General features: G+C 37.2%; 1 protein-coding gene across 1 annotated transcript in view; it reads right to left on the minus strand.

Annotated features, from left to right (window-relative positions):
* RYR3 (ryanodine receptor 3) overlaps window positions 1-15,120 on the minus strand; it is a 663,207-nt gene that overhangs the window by 108,198 nt on the left and 539,889 nt on the right. Inside the window, 4 exon segments of the mRNA XM_075065483.1 lie at window positions 2,283-2,342; window positions 2,785-2,955; window positions 11,871-11,963; window positions 12,072-12,159. Of these exon segments, the coding sequence (XP_074921584.1) occupies window positions 2,283-2,342; window positions 2,785-2,955; window positions 11,871-11,963; window positions 12,072-12,159 (412 nt within the window).

Below are 15,120 nucleotides of genomic sequence, written 5' to 3' on the forward strand. Positions count from 1 at the left end.
TCTGAAGCATCAGAGATGGCCATGGCTGGAGATGAGACATTAGACAGGGAGGGCCAAGTCTCTGAGGTGGCCCCAAGCATTCTCTCTCTCAGGTGCCTGACGGTCTCGTTCTTGCTTACATGCTCAGTGTCTGATTGCCAGACATGAGATTGGGAAGGTATTTTCTCCCAGATCAGATTGGCAGTGAGCTGGGTGTTTTTCACCTTCCTCTGTATGTGGGTGCAGAATTACCTGGATATATTTTATTTAATCATTTCCCTGCCATTGCAGGCAGGGCCAGCTCGACTGTTTTTGCCACCCCAAGCAGCGCACCAAATTGCTGCCACGGATGGCAGGGGCCATCTGTGTGCCGTTAGGGTGGCACGTACATTTCCGTGGCGGCGGCAATTCGGTGGCAGCTTCTGTCTTCAGCTGGAAGACAGAAGCTGCGCCTGCTGCAGACAGCTGAACATAACTGCTAATGTGCTAATAGCACAGGGACTGCCCCCACCGTCCACAGTGGCAATTCAGCACGCTGCTTGCGGGCAAAAACACATGGACTGCCACCCCTTGCAGATTGCCATCCCAAGCACCTGCTTGGAATCCTGGTGCCTGGAGCAGGCCCTGATTGCAGGAGTCATGGGCTGTTCAGCTCAGACAAGAGACAAGTGAGGGGGTATATGATAGAGGTCTATAAATCATGAATGGTGTGGAGAACATGAATTTACTCCTTCACACAACACAAGAACCAGGGGTCCCCAATGAAATCACTAGGCAGCTGGTTTATAGTACTTCACACAACACACAGTCAATTTGTGGAACTCATTGCCAGTGGATGTTGTGAAGTCCAAAAGTATAACTGGGTTCAAAAAAACAATTCGATAGATTCATGGAGAATAGGTCTATCAATGGCTACTAGTCAAGATGGGCAGGGATGCAACTCCATGCTCTGGGTGTCCCTAAACCTCTGACTGCCAAAAGCTGGGACTGGATGACAGGGCATGGATCACTTGATAAACTGCCCTGTCCTGTTCACTCCCTCTGAAGCATCTGGCATCAGCCATTGTCAGAAGACAGGGCACTCGGCTAGATGGACCATTGGTCTGATCCAGTATGACCATTCTCATGTTCTTATGCCCACTTAGTCCCTCCTATTCTCTGCCTGTGACAAACAATAGTCTAATCTCTGGTAGGCTGTAATACTTCTGTCTAATTTTGGTTGTTGGGGCTAGTGGGTGGATGCTAAATGGTATTGGTGGCCTGGGATACACACGAGGTCAGATAAGATAATCTGATGGTATCTTCTGGCCTTAAACTTTATGAGTCTCAAAGCTACTCTTTCAGGCTGTTTACAGACAAGCAAACATAAATGCATCAGTTTACACTTTCATGTAGAATGTTTTCTTTGAAATAATACAGCTACAAATACTGGCCTACATATTAAAAAGTGATTTTGGGTGCCCAATTTGAGATACGTTAAAGGGGGCTGATAATTCCCAAGTGCTGAGCACTTGTTCTTTTGAAGTTTCTTCCTTTTAGAACATGAAATCATAAGTCACTTTTGAAAATGTAGGCTGCCACTGATTTAGAAAATGAAAATTTAGTTTTTAGAGCAAAATTTTGTGACACAACATGGGTTTTGTACCCAGGGCCTGATCCACAGCCCAATGAAGTCAATTGAAAGAGTCTCATTAACTTCAACAGCTTTTAGCCGAGAACCTAATTATGAGGATTTATGTAATACTTGAGACCCTGTTTTGGTACCATCCTTGTCCATGACCTCTTTCAGGGAGAGTGTTTAAATCAATTTAAGTATCAAGTTACTTAAACAGTGTAAACTTTACTAAGCTTTTAAAAAGTCTAAACTAGTTAACTTAATCTAAGGCTTTAGATAAAAAAAATGGATAATCTGGTTAAAATTAAGGACATAGTTCAATATAAAGTGGAAAAGTATTCAAAAAAGATAATTTGGGGTCGGGCAGAGGAGAGTCAAGTTAAAAACTGAAATAATTTTGTTTTCATTAACACCAAAAACGAGATGATTTTTAACAATAATAGCTTTAAATCTAACAAACTGATTTTCTTCAAACATGTTGTGTTTTATAGAACTTATTGAATCCTAAAAGCCAAGCAAAGCTGAAAAAAAAGTGATTTGGTAGAAAAAAATTGGACAGAAATGATTTTAAAAATTTTCATTATGGAAATAGGAGTGAACACGACACGCAAGTGCAAAACCCATATTTAAAAATGTTAGCCTACACTAATTATATCTCATTTTAAAAAGTTTTTTTTTTTAATATTACCTTTTCCTGCAAATGCAAATTATTACGTAAATGTTCTTTGACTTCTTCGTCTGTGTCCCTCTGTGGAAAAGACATAAATGTGTTTTATTTCTGTTTGAGATTTATCTTATAAAAACTTTTGTATGAGATAAATCCAGAATATAAAACAGATATTAATTCAGATACTGCAACATAACATATTGGTTTTTTAATTACACAAATTGTTGGGAAGAATATTTGGGGTCAATGTCCAAAAAAGAACTATTTTAATTGTGGCCATAAACCATAGTCCTAAAAGTACACATATGCAGAAGGTTAGGAGAAACTATGTGGGAAAATTGGAAATTGTTTGTATGCCTCCACACATTTTATGCCCTGCAAATGTGTATTTTGCAGGTATAATTACTCTATCACACACGGACAGAATTAATTTGCAACAAATATTTAGGCATTTCTGTTTCAAAGTTTGGTTTCTAAAGTTCAATTTTACTACTTTAAAAATTATTGTAAAATTTAGACTTACATGACTGTATCTAATCTTAGCCAAAGAAATCAGCTCTTGATCTCCAGGAGTGCACATATTCAAACCAATAGGAAGCATCTTTTTAAGTGCAGCTACAATCAAGGACGTCTGTATTGAATACAAATCCCCTCTACGCTTCAATTTCTTTCGCTCTTGGTCTTGTCCTCCAGACTAGAAGTAAAGATCCATAGGTAACTGATTACACACAGGTATACTCTCCTTATACACAAAATGATTCCTTATTGTTCACGGTCCAACCAGACTATAGTAACTGACATAGCTATATTTTGAATAGTTAGAAGTAGTAAAATAAAAGTGAACTGTATGGTTTATGTGGAAAACGTAAAAAAACACAAACCAAAAAAACAACTTCTTGCTATGCAATAATGTGATAGTAATGCTCATTATTTTCATAATATTAACCTAGTTTTGTATGTATGTGTATACATTTAACTATAACATCTGGGTCTTATACACATCTTGAATCAGACAGGCACATGTAACTAAAAACTGATTCATAATTATAATAGACTGCTTGTTTGCATTTTTAAAGAGACAATTCAATTCCTGTTGCTTAAGTTTTTATTAAGGATTATTCCAGACAAGATTTTCCAAGGTCTGAGTTCTACATACATGGAGGGGCTAATCTGCATTGCTGCTGCCTGAGAAAGATTAAAAACTAAAAGGCACAGAATTCAATTCAGCCAAACAGTAAGGAAGTAGTGTAGCTGTAAAACCAGTTTGTGTTGGCTGGGTTGTAGTGTAAGCAATTCTGTAATGACATCAAACTAAACCATCAGCAGCTTTGGTCACCGAAGGTACTAGAGAAAGGCTGTCCTAGGAAAGAGAAGTGAACATAATAGAATAACATTTGATCTGTCTAACCACATTAAACAATGTGAAATTTTATTTAAAATAAAATATTAAAAAAGCATTTCTTCCTTGGATTTAAGATAACAAATCAACGCTCGTAGCAATAGCATTGTTTATCATAAAACAGACCAATATGGTTAATGAACTTATGGTAAACAATGACAAACACCACCACAACATAAATGGCCCAATCCTGAGTTCCAAATCTAGAGTAAATTCACATTGAACTCAGGGGAATTTTGCCGGAGATTAGAGCTCAAGATTGAACCTTCAGCATATGAAAAACTACAAAGAGCAGATGCTTGCATTTAACCCTCCACATCCTCTTCCCTCCGTAACTGAAATGCTAATGCCTATTGTGTTCATATTATACTGTACAGTTACATGTAAGGATACAGTACAGGCCATTAAAATACATCATTTGGCAGTCATTATCATGGTTACCATAGATATAATCTACTATACGAATAGAGGAAAATGGTAGTAATCTATATTCCACTCTGTAGTAAATTTTGGCCAAATCTTGTCTTTCAAATGGAGACCACTGTATATGTACGCAGCGTTACTTAGGCAAAGTGTTTAGCAATTCAGAGGGTACACAAAGTGGATGTGGTTGCCCTTCTTAAGGAACTAGCAGCTGCAAGAGATTATTTTGCCTTAAAGCTTTGCTTTTGGAAGTGCCTTAGAAAAAGTTTTCTATAGTAGCGTTGATGTAATGGCACAACATTTACGATGACATTATTTATACTCTACTTTGACAGCAGACAGACAAATGCCACAATGTATCACTGGGACCCAGTGGCGTCACTATGCCTCTTACATATGGGAGGCAGCTTAAGAAGAGGAAGCCATACTTTTTTTCTCACCTCTATTCTTGGGAGGGACATTTCTCCCATAAAAGTTTCTTTATTTTCAATTGTAATTGAGACTGGAAGGTGTGTGAGAGTAACAAATGCACTTAAAATCAATACATTTGAAAATGATGAAGAGGTGACCCATTCTGCCTTTGCCACCAGACTTCTGCCTTCCTAAAGTGGCACTGTAGGCAACATTAATTCCTGCTGGTAAATATGCAAGTAGAACTAGGCAGAGAAATTTCAACTATTGGTGACAACAAAACCATGCCTCTGTCTACAGCAATAGATATCTACATAAATAAAACAATGTCTTCACTAGATATGTGTGAGACGTGACAAATTGGGTATAGTTTGTCCAAATTGTTTGCAATGATAAAAGGAATTTTTTTCTGTCACTTCTGGGGTGAAATACACCAGCTGTTTAGCAGCACAGGTGGACAATTAACTGTTAACTACTTAAGGCCTAAAGACTGCTGATGCTAATGGAAACATGTCCATAGATGTCAGTGGGAGAAGGACTGGCCAACAGAACTGAAAGAACTGCAAATATAATTATGATGCAAAGGGAAATCATGCAGGTAGAATATAACTGCCAAAGCTGGCCAGGACATTTGTGTTGACATTCATAATTCTTTCAAAATTGTCAGGCTTTTTTTCCCTGGAGGCCCCTCATACCAGTGCTGATAAAGCCCATGCCTATTTACTTGGCAAGGTCTGACAGTATTATTGTTATTGTTAAATATTTATTTATTATCTGTATTATTAGTGCCTAGGAGCTCCAGCCTGAGGTCAGATAGTATAAACTATAACTTCACTTCAGAAATGTCATTTGAAAGATGGAAAGGAAGATGAACTAAGCATACATCACTGGGGAATAGGGAATCTCTGAATAGAATAGGTAGGGAAAAAGTGGGTGTGGTCCAAGCACCCACCCAGCCACACAATAAGAAGGTGTATTTTTAAAAATTTTTGGGGAGGACTGAATTTACTACATTTCATGCAATCCTGCCAAGCATCACGGTAGGGAGTGCAACGGAGGTTACTCTGGTACAATATTTTACTCTTATATTTGACTTGAAAAGTCACAAACCAAACATGATATGTTTCCTTTGGGTATACTTAGGAAGTGCTCTCCTGATAAGTGATTCAACATATTAAACAAGGTAACAGAAGGCAGAAGGCAGCAGAAATAGAATGTAATTAATAAGTAGTGTAATGGACTAAATATTTATATCAAAGGAGCATCTGGGCCTGTTAAGAGGGGGAAATCTGGTGAGCTAATCAAATATGGCCAGTTCTGCAATGAGGAAATTTATCAGGAGTGGAGCCTGTGCCTTCCTTTTGTGACGCCACTGCTATGATCAATGGAAAAAATGCTTAGAGCCTGTCCATCTCTAAAACGAAAACGTAAAGACATATCATGCATTTTGACCTGTACCTTTACTTGCATGGCCTGTGTGAAAGAAAAATACAAGGAAAAAAGTAAGTAAAACAGATGAAATGAAGGAAGTTTTACAAGTTAGTAATAAACAGTCTACAGCATTACTCATTTTAATTCCTACCAAATAATCTATCTTTTAAATTTATCAGTTGGTATTTCTCAAACACATGGCATACTGAATAGTTCCAGTAACTGCTGTATCAGATGTGGATACATCCAATAAGTCACAGCATCCATATGCTAAATTCTAGGTTTCCCTAATTTAATATAGGAGGAATGACTTTGGACTCTGGACACTCAAACAGTGAAGAATATTTCAATCATCAGCAGTATAATTTTCCTTTTATTATTATTATTACTTGATTGTAACAAAATTATTCTTATGATAAAAGTGAAAAACAAACCTCACAGTAAATATGCAACCAGATACAGGATTTTATTTATTAAAGTAGTATTCTTATTTTATAAAAAGAAATTCCAATTTCTTATACAGTGTTACAGTGTGCAAAAGTCATGCCTCATATCTCTTAATTGTACCTCTTAATGAGAAATAGCATTCATTTCAGACTCAAATTTTCCTCTTTCACATACATGTTTAGTTTTTTAAAATCTCTGTTTAAGCATAAAAATTGACAGCAGGATTTTATGTACAGAGGAAATTATTTGTTGCCTAAAGTCATATCAGGATGCCATGCAAAATTAACATAACATAAACATAAACTATTCATAATTAGTATTAAACACCCATTCCCACCCATCAACAAACTAATTAAATCAACAGTCAACTGAGGAGTGTTCCTTAGCATGTGAAAATAATGTAATAGAAAACTTTGTCCAGGTTTAAGAAAAGTACTTCACATTAATTTAAGCATCCTCCCCTCAATAATTTTTGGCTATCTACGTGTTCTTGTGACACTTTAAGAAGCACAGAGTCTCTCATTTTGGGCCCTGAAGGACTGAGGCTTAGCTATGATTATACATGTCTTTTTTCCTTACACATGAAATAGTGGGAAACATATTATCATTTCTACAACTCTGAACAACTACAGTAAATTAACCCTTTCGGGTCTTGAACATCTTACTCTGGCAAATGGGAATATCTTGAATGGGAATTTCACCTGAATAAGGCCTTTATACGCTTTACAGATATGGCATAGTAGACATAGGATAAATGGTAAGTAAACCAGTGAGGTTAATCCCATTTCATTCATTAGGGATGACCATTACAGTAATCTACTCATGATTTATTTCACACTGCCAAACAACATAATAATTCATGGAAACATAGTCTCATAAACTGAGTAGATTCAAGGAGATGAAGCACTAAACAGCATGAAATTCAAGACTAAATATAAGATTTCTAAACAGCGTGAATAGTAGAAATAGAACAAAAAATCTGGATCCAGCCACTCCTGAAATTTAGGGGTGCATAATAATACAAACCTGGAATCCATGACTGCCTCAGACTTCTACAAAGGACCTATCAAAACACTTTTAAAAAATCAAGATGCAAGTTTTATAATGTGGGCCCATCAGATATGACTTCAGTAGGAGCTGCAGGTACTTAGCAACCTTGAAAATTAAGCTACTTACTAAGGTACCTATATATGGACTTAGACACATAACTTTAGGCACTCCAGCTTGCAAATTTGCTTCCATCCATATTATACACATATGCGTATATTACATACATGCACAGGTGTTTTGTGTGGGAATTTATATAGATCATGTGTAAAACATGAGATGGAAAACTTACATCTTTATAAAATCTGCTACATTATCAACAAGTCTAAGAAGGATTGGAAAAATAAAACATCAGTGGAGAGAAATAAGTTTAAATATTTAACACTTTCTCTACCACAAATCTGTTATTTCAATGCAGTCCAAGTAACCAGTCTTTCTCACACTTGAATATTCTCTAACTTACCATTCCCCTCCAAGCAATCTGCTGCCATTTTTTCAGAAAAGAAAAATTAAAAAACTTGCTCAGCTTTAAATACATTTATCTTAATAAAGATTAACAAACAAGTATTGCATTGTCTAAATATACGGTGGATACTCAACTTTTGGGTTTAGTATAGCCATCTGTTAGAAACTGTAGATATTAAACCTTTATCCACTACATAGTCTTTCTTTCTTCAGACAGTAAAAAGATACATACATATATATGTATATATCTCCCCTCCCAATTTTTTCTATTTTATATAAATATACATTACACATAAGCATCATCACATATATTATAGATAACTGCCCAGAACTCTGACTTCATTTAAAGAGTACAGAATAGAGTTCAGAAATGGGGGGAAGGAGAATTAAGCCACTTTCGTGTTCCCCTGCTTATTGATTGTCTGTGCACCAGGCCAAGCCCTGGAATAATTTAGAGGAGCATGACGGCTGCTCTATCTTGCACTGGTTAGTAATAGCTTAAGGTGCCAAGGCAGCAGGTGAAAGATCTCTGAGGCACAGAGAAACCCCAGCCACACCCATTCTTACCCCAACCCTGTCCTGTACATCAACAGTCAGGAAGTGAGCTGGTGTAAGAACGTATACACTAGCTCCATACCAACAGAGGACCAGCTGCTCTGACATTAAGTCCAGCATCTGCTAATAGCATGGTATGAAACAGTCACATCACAGGAAACAATTTGGGCCAATATATCTAACATTTATATTAATAATATTTACTCTATGTACACATACACTTATTTATACATTACGATTAATAAATAGTAGATCTAAATTCCAGCACTAAACACAATATGATGAATGATGACACAATAAGGAAGTGGAAAGTTTTGAGCTCCTTGATATCAAAATACTGGTTACATTATGGTGAATGTTAAAATCAGCAGCATTATGAAAAGGAAGTCCTGTTATATAATTTACTCTACTGTTTCGTTATCAACAACAAGAAGAAAATGGCAAATCTTCTAATACGACCAACAAAATTTCAAAACTGATGGAATTTATAATTTTTCCACATTTAAAAATATTTACATCAGTTTCCTATTACAATGTTCACTTATTTTAGTAACAGTACTGAATACATACAAAATGTGTTAAGAATCATTGTTCATTTCCACCTCTCCTGAATGACGAGTTAAAAACACTTAAAATGGTGCTGCACCTGTATCACATCATGATATTTTACTCATCACAAAACAAATGCCTACCTACATGAATGAATTGCTCTGCTATCACTCCTGCAAATATGGTACCATATAAATAAAATATTTAACCATGAACAGTATAAATCATTATTTATATTCAGATATTTTCAATAACCATTCACAACCCACAGAAACACTATACTCGCATATCTACTTATATTTTTTGATGGAAAGATTCACTGTCACACCTATATATACAAACATGCATACATCTGAGCTTGTGTACAAATTTACATATAAATTATATATATTTTATATAAAAATAAATGAGAGATGGGCAAAACTTTAATCCCAAATCCAAACCTCTACTCGTTCTGTGTGGCTATTTATTTGGTTTTGAATTCCTGATTTTGATCCTGGACTGGAGCCAGCAACAGGTAGTATATATTTTCTGTTTTGCAATTCAGATGTGGCTGAAATTCCTGAGAACAGTTCTTATGATATTTCTCCTATTCCAGATAGAAGACATTTCATATCATTTCAGTCTTTTGGGATAAAATATCACAGGAACAGTTTAAAGCACTTTGGCAACATCAAAACTAGAGCCTTAATTTGGCTTTATAACAAAGCCCCAAATCCAATTCTAAACCCAATCTGGAGTGAATGCAGCCCCAATTTTTGACTCCTCAGCTTATTTCTAATATGTATTTTATATACAAACTTATACACGATATATAAATATAATGTATATAGTATGTGTGTGTATGTCTGTCTATCTCTCCATCCACACACTTTCCCCTCACACACATGTGGTGATAGCCATGTGATAAATTGCTGAACAGTGTGATAAACTGCATTTACTATGCACTTCTTCCTACCTCCCCTACACTGTGACGATTAATTCATCTTCCCATACAGGATTAGTAGCTGCTTTTTAATAAAACAGACAAACACAAATCAGCTTTCTACAAAAATGTTTAATTCTTTCCTCCAAGTAGAATTTCCTCTCTAAATGATACTGGTCTGAGGCCAAGGATGGACACTTTTTAGTCAGGAACAAGTACGAAGTCTTGACAGTCCAAACTTTTCATTGGAGGACACAATTTAGTTTTAGTCCTAGTAGGTCCCAAAATGCTGCATTTTAAATTTATGACATTTTTATGTTTAAGCAAGAAATTACATGGTAATTTACTTTCTGTCTCTTTGTGTCCTCTGATGTTAGACCAGCTTAGTTATCATAAGTCCATGTGGAAAGATATTAAAAATAGTCCTGAGACACTCTCAGAGTACTCAGAACTGTAAGTCACCGTGTGTTACCCCTCTGCCTCCACAAGCACTCTCTGAATTGGGTATTCACCCACGAAAGCTCATGATCCAAAACGTCTGTTAGTCTATAAGATGCCACAGGATTCTCTGCTGCTTTTATAAAAGGTGGATTTCCTAGCCATGTGGATTGAGGACAATGAGAACTGACTAAGTGAGAAATTGCCTGAGACCAGCATTGTAATCTGTTAAATTTTAGGTACTAGAAAGTGTATTTTATTTTTGTTTTTATTTCTAACCACTTTCTGTTTCTATTACCCTTGCTTACCATCACTTAAATATCTTTTCTTTATTAATAAACTTATTTTTCCTTTGACCATACAATCACTTTAGTTCTGTGTATTAAAGTGTGGATCCTCAGCTAAACTAACAGGCAGGTGTGTGAATGGAGACAGCGGCATTGGTAATTTCTGTGAGTGTCCAGTGTTAGCGGCTAGATACTGCAAAGGAACACTCTTTCAGGGGATTTGGGAACTGGAATTCACTGAATGTTACCAGCAAGACAAGGTTGAGACTGACACAGTCTCAAGGAATTTGATGTTGAGGCAGCTAGACTGGTGTGGCAGGGCACTGACACACAATCTAATCTCCATCAAAGCTGTCTCTTGCTGAGACATAATGGCTTATGCTTCTGATCACCCTGGAAAAGCATCACAAGCTCACATATATTTTTAAAACCTCTCTGGAACATTTTAAAAGAGGTTTTCTGTAGATCTGTGACATATATAAAATACAGTGTGGTGTTTTGTGATTTGAAGGTTTCATCAGCACTTGTCTGGAATTAACCTATGCAATTCACTTATGGGTTTGCTGTTGAGTACGGTGACCATCCTCAGCTCATGCCAATGAAACCTTTAAGCCACTCTACCATACATTTTCTCCATCACATATATATCAAAATATATTTTGCAGTCATCACCTTGGTATCTGGGCATATTACAAAAATGAATACAGCAGAGATGAATGTTGTCAGTAATAAGCAACAAAGTGATATATAACATATATACTGTATATATACAAAACAGATATATGCAGAGGATGAGCCCATCCTGCTCCATTTACAGTAAATGGCAAAATACCTACTGATTTCAGGGGAGAGAAATCAGGCTCTAAATGTTTCCTTGCATAATTTTCACACAATATTGAACTTGTAATACACCAAAAAGGCCACATTGCTGCTTTTAAGATAAACATTCTTTTGTACATTTAATCTTTCTAATGCTTTTTGCAAATGTATTTAATCGGTTTCCTTCCACGCTTATTCAGCAAACATTTAATCATAAAATGTGATAAGTATAACTAGTTTCTGCACAGAAAGTTTCTTCATATTTATCATAAAAAAGCAATTGCATTTTTGTGTGCTCTATCAGCAGAGAAGCAGTAATTTGGTTGTATTTTCAGAGCTATTCTGACTAAATATAAAACAAAGTGAAAAATATGATTCTGGTTTAATTGATCTTAACATTTTTATTAACTTACTTTAGACATCTTGCTCTTGCTGTCTCCTGTTAAAAATGCCAAATTGTTGATTTCATTCTGAATCACAAAATTTTGTTCTTCTCTCTTGAAGTTCTAAAACAAAAATCACTCAGAAGTTGAAGTCATGCAGATTGTGTGCGCCACAGTTATATATGCAAATACAAAACACTGGAAGATAAGAAATGAGAAATAGCATCTTACATGTGATTTACACCATAAGATAAAAACCTCAGCTACCATTTGGAAGAGTTCATCAGAATCTGCATCTGGTTTCTTGAGCCAATTTGCTCTGAAAATAAAAACAAGGGATGTTTACAATAAGAATTAACTCCACATAAATATTATTAAGGTATTTGACTAAGTGGTTGTGTTTGTGTTGCTAACTTTAAAATGAAGTGAAGTGACACTCAAACCTTCTAAGTGCTAATGCAGCTTCTCTTTATGTCTATCATGAATCACTGTTCCGTCAGAGTGTACAGGGTTCATTCAACTCTAGAAAAAACTTCTGACTGCACTGGAAGTTGGTTCATGGCCTAAATGATCATGTGCTTCACAAACTGCATGCAAATCACTCATTACAACTAAAGAGAAGTTGAGTATTTCTGATGTAAGCTTTAGGTGTTTTGTTTAAAATAGCTACACAGACTTTACATTCACATAACCTGCCCTGATCATCTTTACAGCTGATTGGGTACACTGGCTCATGATATTTACTTGTTCACCATCAAAACATCATGCACTGGGTTAAAGATATTTCAAAATCTTTTTTTTCTGTGTACTTTCTTCTTTAGATCATTCTCTATTTTTCACCAAAGTTTCTACAAGAAGATTCTGGATCTTTCTATGCCAAAACTGGCACTGCAGAAGGAGATCATTTTCAATGCTCTAAAGAAAATTTTTAGTACAAAAGATCAATAAAGAATTTCCTTAAGTGCTAGGGTTTTGAAAGTGTCTACATAAGAAGACACTGTTGATTCATAGATTAATAGGGCTGGGTCTACATGTAAAATTTGGGTCAACCTAGCTACATTGCTTGGGACTGAAAAATCTGTTTGACGTAGTTAGGTTGTCCTAATCCCCACTGTGGACGCAGCTAGATTGATGGAAGAATTCCACCTATCAATGTGGGAAGCATTTACACTACAGCACTACAGGGGCACAGCTACAGTGCTGTAGACAGAAGGGACCAAGGCCAGAAGGGACCGTTTTGATAATCTAGTCCAGGAGTAGGCAACCTATGGCACGTGTGCCGAAGGCGGCACACGAACTGATTTTCAGTGGCACTCACACTGCCTGGGTCCTGGCCACCACTCCGGGAGGCTCTATATTTCAATTTAATTTTAAATGAAGATTCTTAAACATTTTAAAAACCTTATTTACTTTACATACAGTTGTTTAGTAATATATTATAAACTTATAGAAAGAGACTTTCTAAAAATGTTAAAATGTATTACAGGTACGCGAAACCTTAAATTAGAGTGAATAAATGAAGACTCGGCACACCACTTCTGAAAGGTTGCCAACCTCTAATCTAGTCTCACTGCCTATATAACACAGGCCATAGAACTGCTTCAGTTCAATCAATCTTTGTTTAAAAATTGCCAGAGATGGAGAATGGTTGGGAGCCTATATGTCTCTATTACCACTGTGGACTGCCCTAGGAGAAACCAGAGACAATAACAAACAAAAGAAAAGTTTATTCTCTGCACTAGAAATAAGTCAGCACAAAAATAATTCATGCCTGAGGTTTATGACTAATATTTTGGAAGTACTCTTGCGGAATATTTCATTCAGAGGATAACTCTCAGGCAGCCAAATTGTCCCTCGGTTTCAAGCATGCAACTCCTCCAAGGGCAGAATTTCACCTGGGCTTCCAAACTCAATTTTGTTTTTGGGTTTTAGTTTGCATAAGTGCTGACTGTAAAAATGCAACTGCTTTCCAGGAATTAATTTTTCAGTAGGTCCCTTTTCTAAGGACAACAGTAATATAGCCAGGAGTGGAAGCACTACCTATTAATAAGGTTGCCTAACCCTTCCCATTATTAGACCTTGTTTTCAGTTGCTTATAATTTTGCCAAAATTTTAACAGTTCAGGCTGCAATTTTCTATGCTGGGTGTCTGCTTCAGGCTGATTTTTTTTTGCCAGACAAAAATTTCAGACAAAACAGTTCCAGCCATTTCTGAGAATGAGGTTAAGGGAAAATATGTTATTTTGCCCATGTAAAAAAAATCTGGTGACCTTTGCTTTGAATAAATCTAATCTCAAATTTTGGAACAGGGATTTGAAAATTGGCAGGGATGAAAATTCAACCAAATTTGACCAAGTTATAAATCTCTGAAAAATCAGTGTGCACATGCTCAGTAAATACTTATTTCACATTAGCAGTTAAAATCACAGAAGATTCATCTGCAATGGGTACGATCAAGCTTCTCACTGCCTTTAGTGCTGACCAGACTGTGCATGCACCCTCCCCACAAAACAATTCAGCATGCTGCATCTCCTCACAGCCCTGTGTGTTGACCAGACTGTGCACACATCACCTCAGAGAGTAGCCGAGCATTCTCCAGCACAGGGATACAGGGGCAAAGCCAGACTTTCCTTGTAATGACTGCTTCCAGCTGGGCTGGGCTGGGCTGGGCTGGGGCTGAGCACTGGAACAGAGAGCAGGGAGCCTGTCTCTCTTGTGCTCTTGACCCAGTTGAATGGTTGAATGGTTGAATGGTCAAGAGTTCTCCTTGCTTTTGGAGCCTCTTCTTGCTCTTCATTGGGGTTCCTGGTCCATTGTTCCCTCACTGGTGTGTCAGCGGGTAGGGGATCCCCCTTGCCCATCTGATTCATAATTGGAGCTAGGGACAGAAGGCTGGGTGTACACTGGGAACAACTTGTCATTGCCAAGCCTGGGAAGGCTGCCTCACACATAGAATACTACTTAGATTTTACCTGGTGCTTGCTTGGCTGCTCTGCCAAGCCCGCAAGGGGCAGAGTAGCCATCAGGGAGATCCTGCAGTGGAATCTCAGGGAGGGTTAAACCACCAAAGGGCTAACTGACTCAAGGAGGAGGAGGGATGCCGAGGAAGGAAAACACTGCTCCCCACTGCCCCCAAAAATGGGCCAGAAAAGTTAATACAGAAAGAGTAAGGAAGGGAACAAAAGAAACTGCCACTGTCTGCTGTTGCAAAGGCAGAGTCTGGGAGCAAGCAGGAGCAGTGGGGCCGTAGCCAGACTGTGTGGCGCCGAACGGTGATCAGC

The sequence above is a fragment of the Chelonoidis abingdonii genome, chromosome 4 (assembly GCF_003597395.2).
Source record: "Chelonoidis abingdonii isolate Lonesome George chromosome 4, CheloAbing_2.0, whole genome shotgun sequence".
In the NCBI taxonomy this organism is placed as follows: Eukaryota; Metazoa; Chordata; order Testudines; family Testudinidae; genus Chelonoidis; species Chelonoidis abingdonii.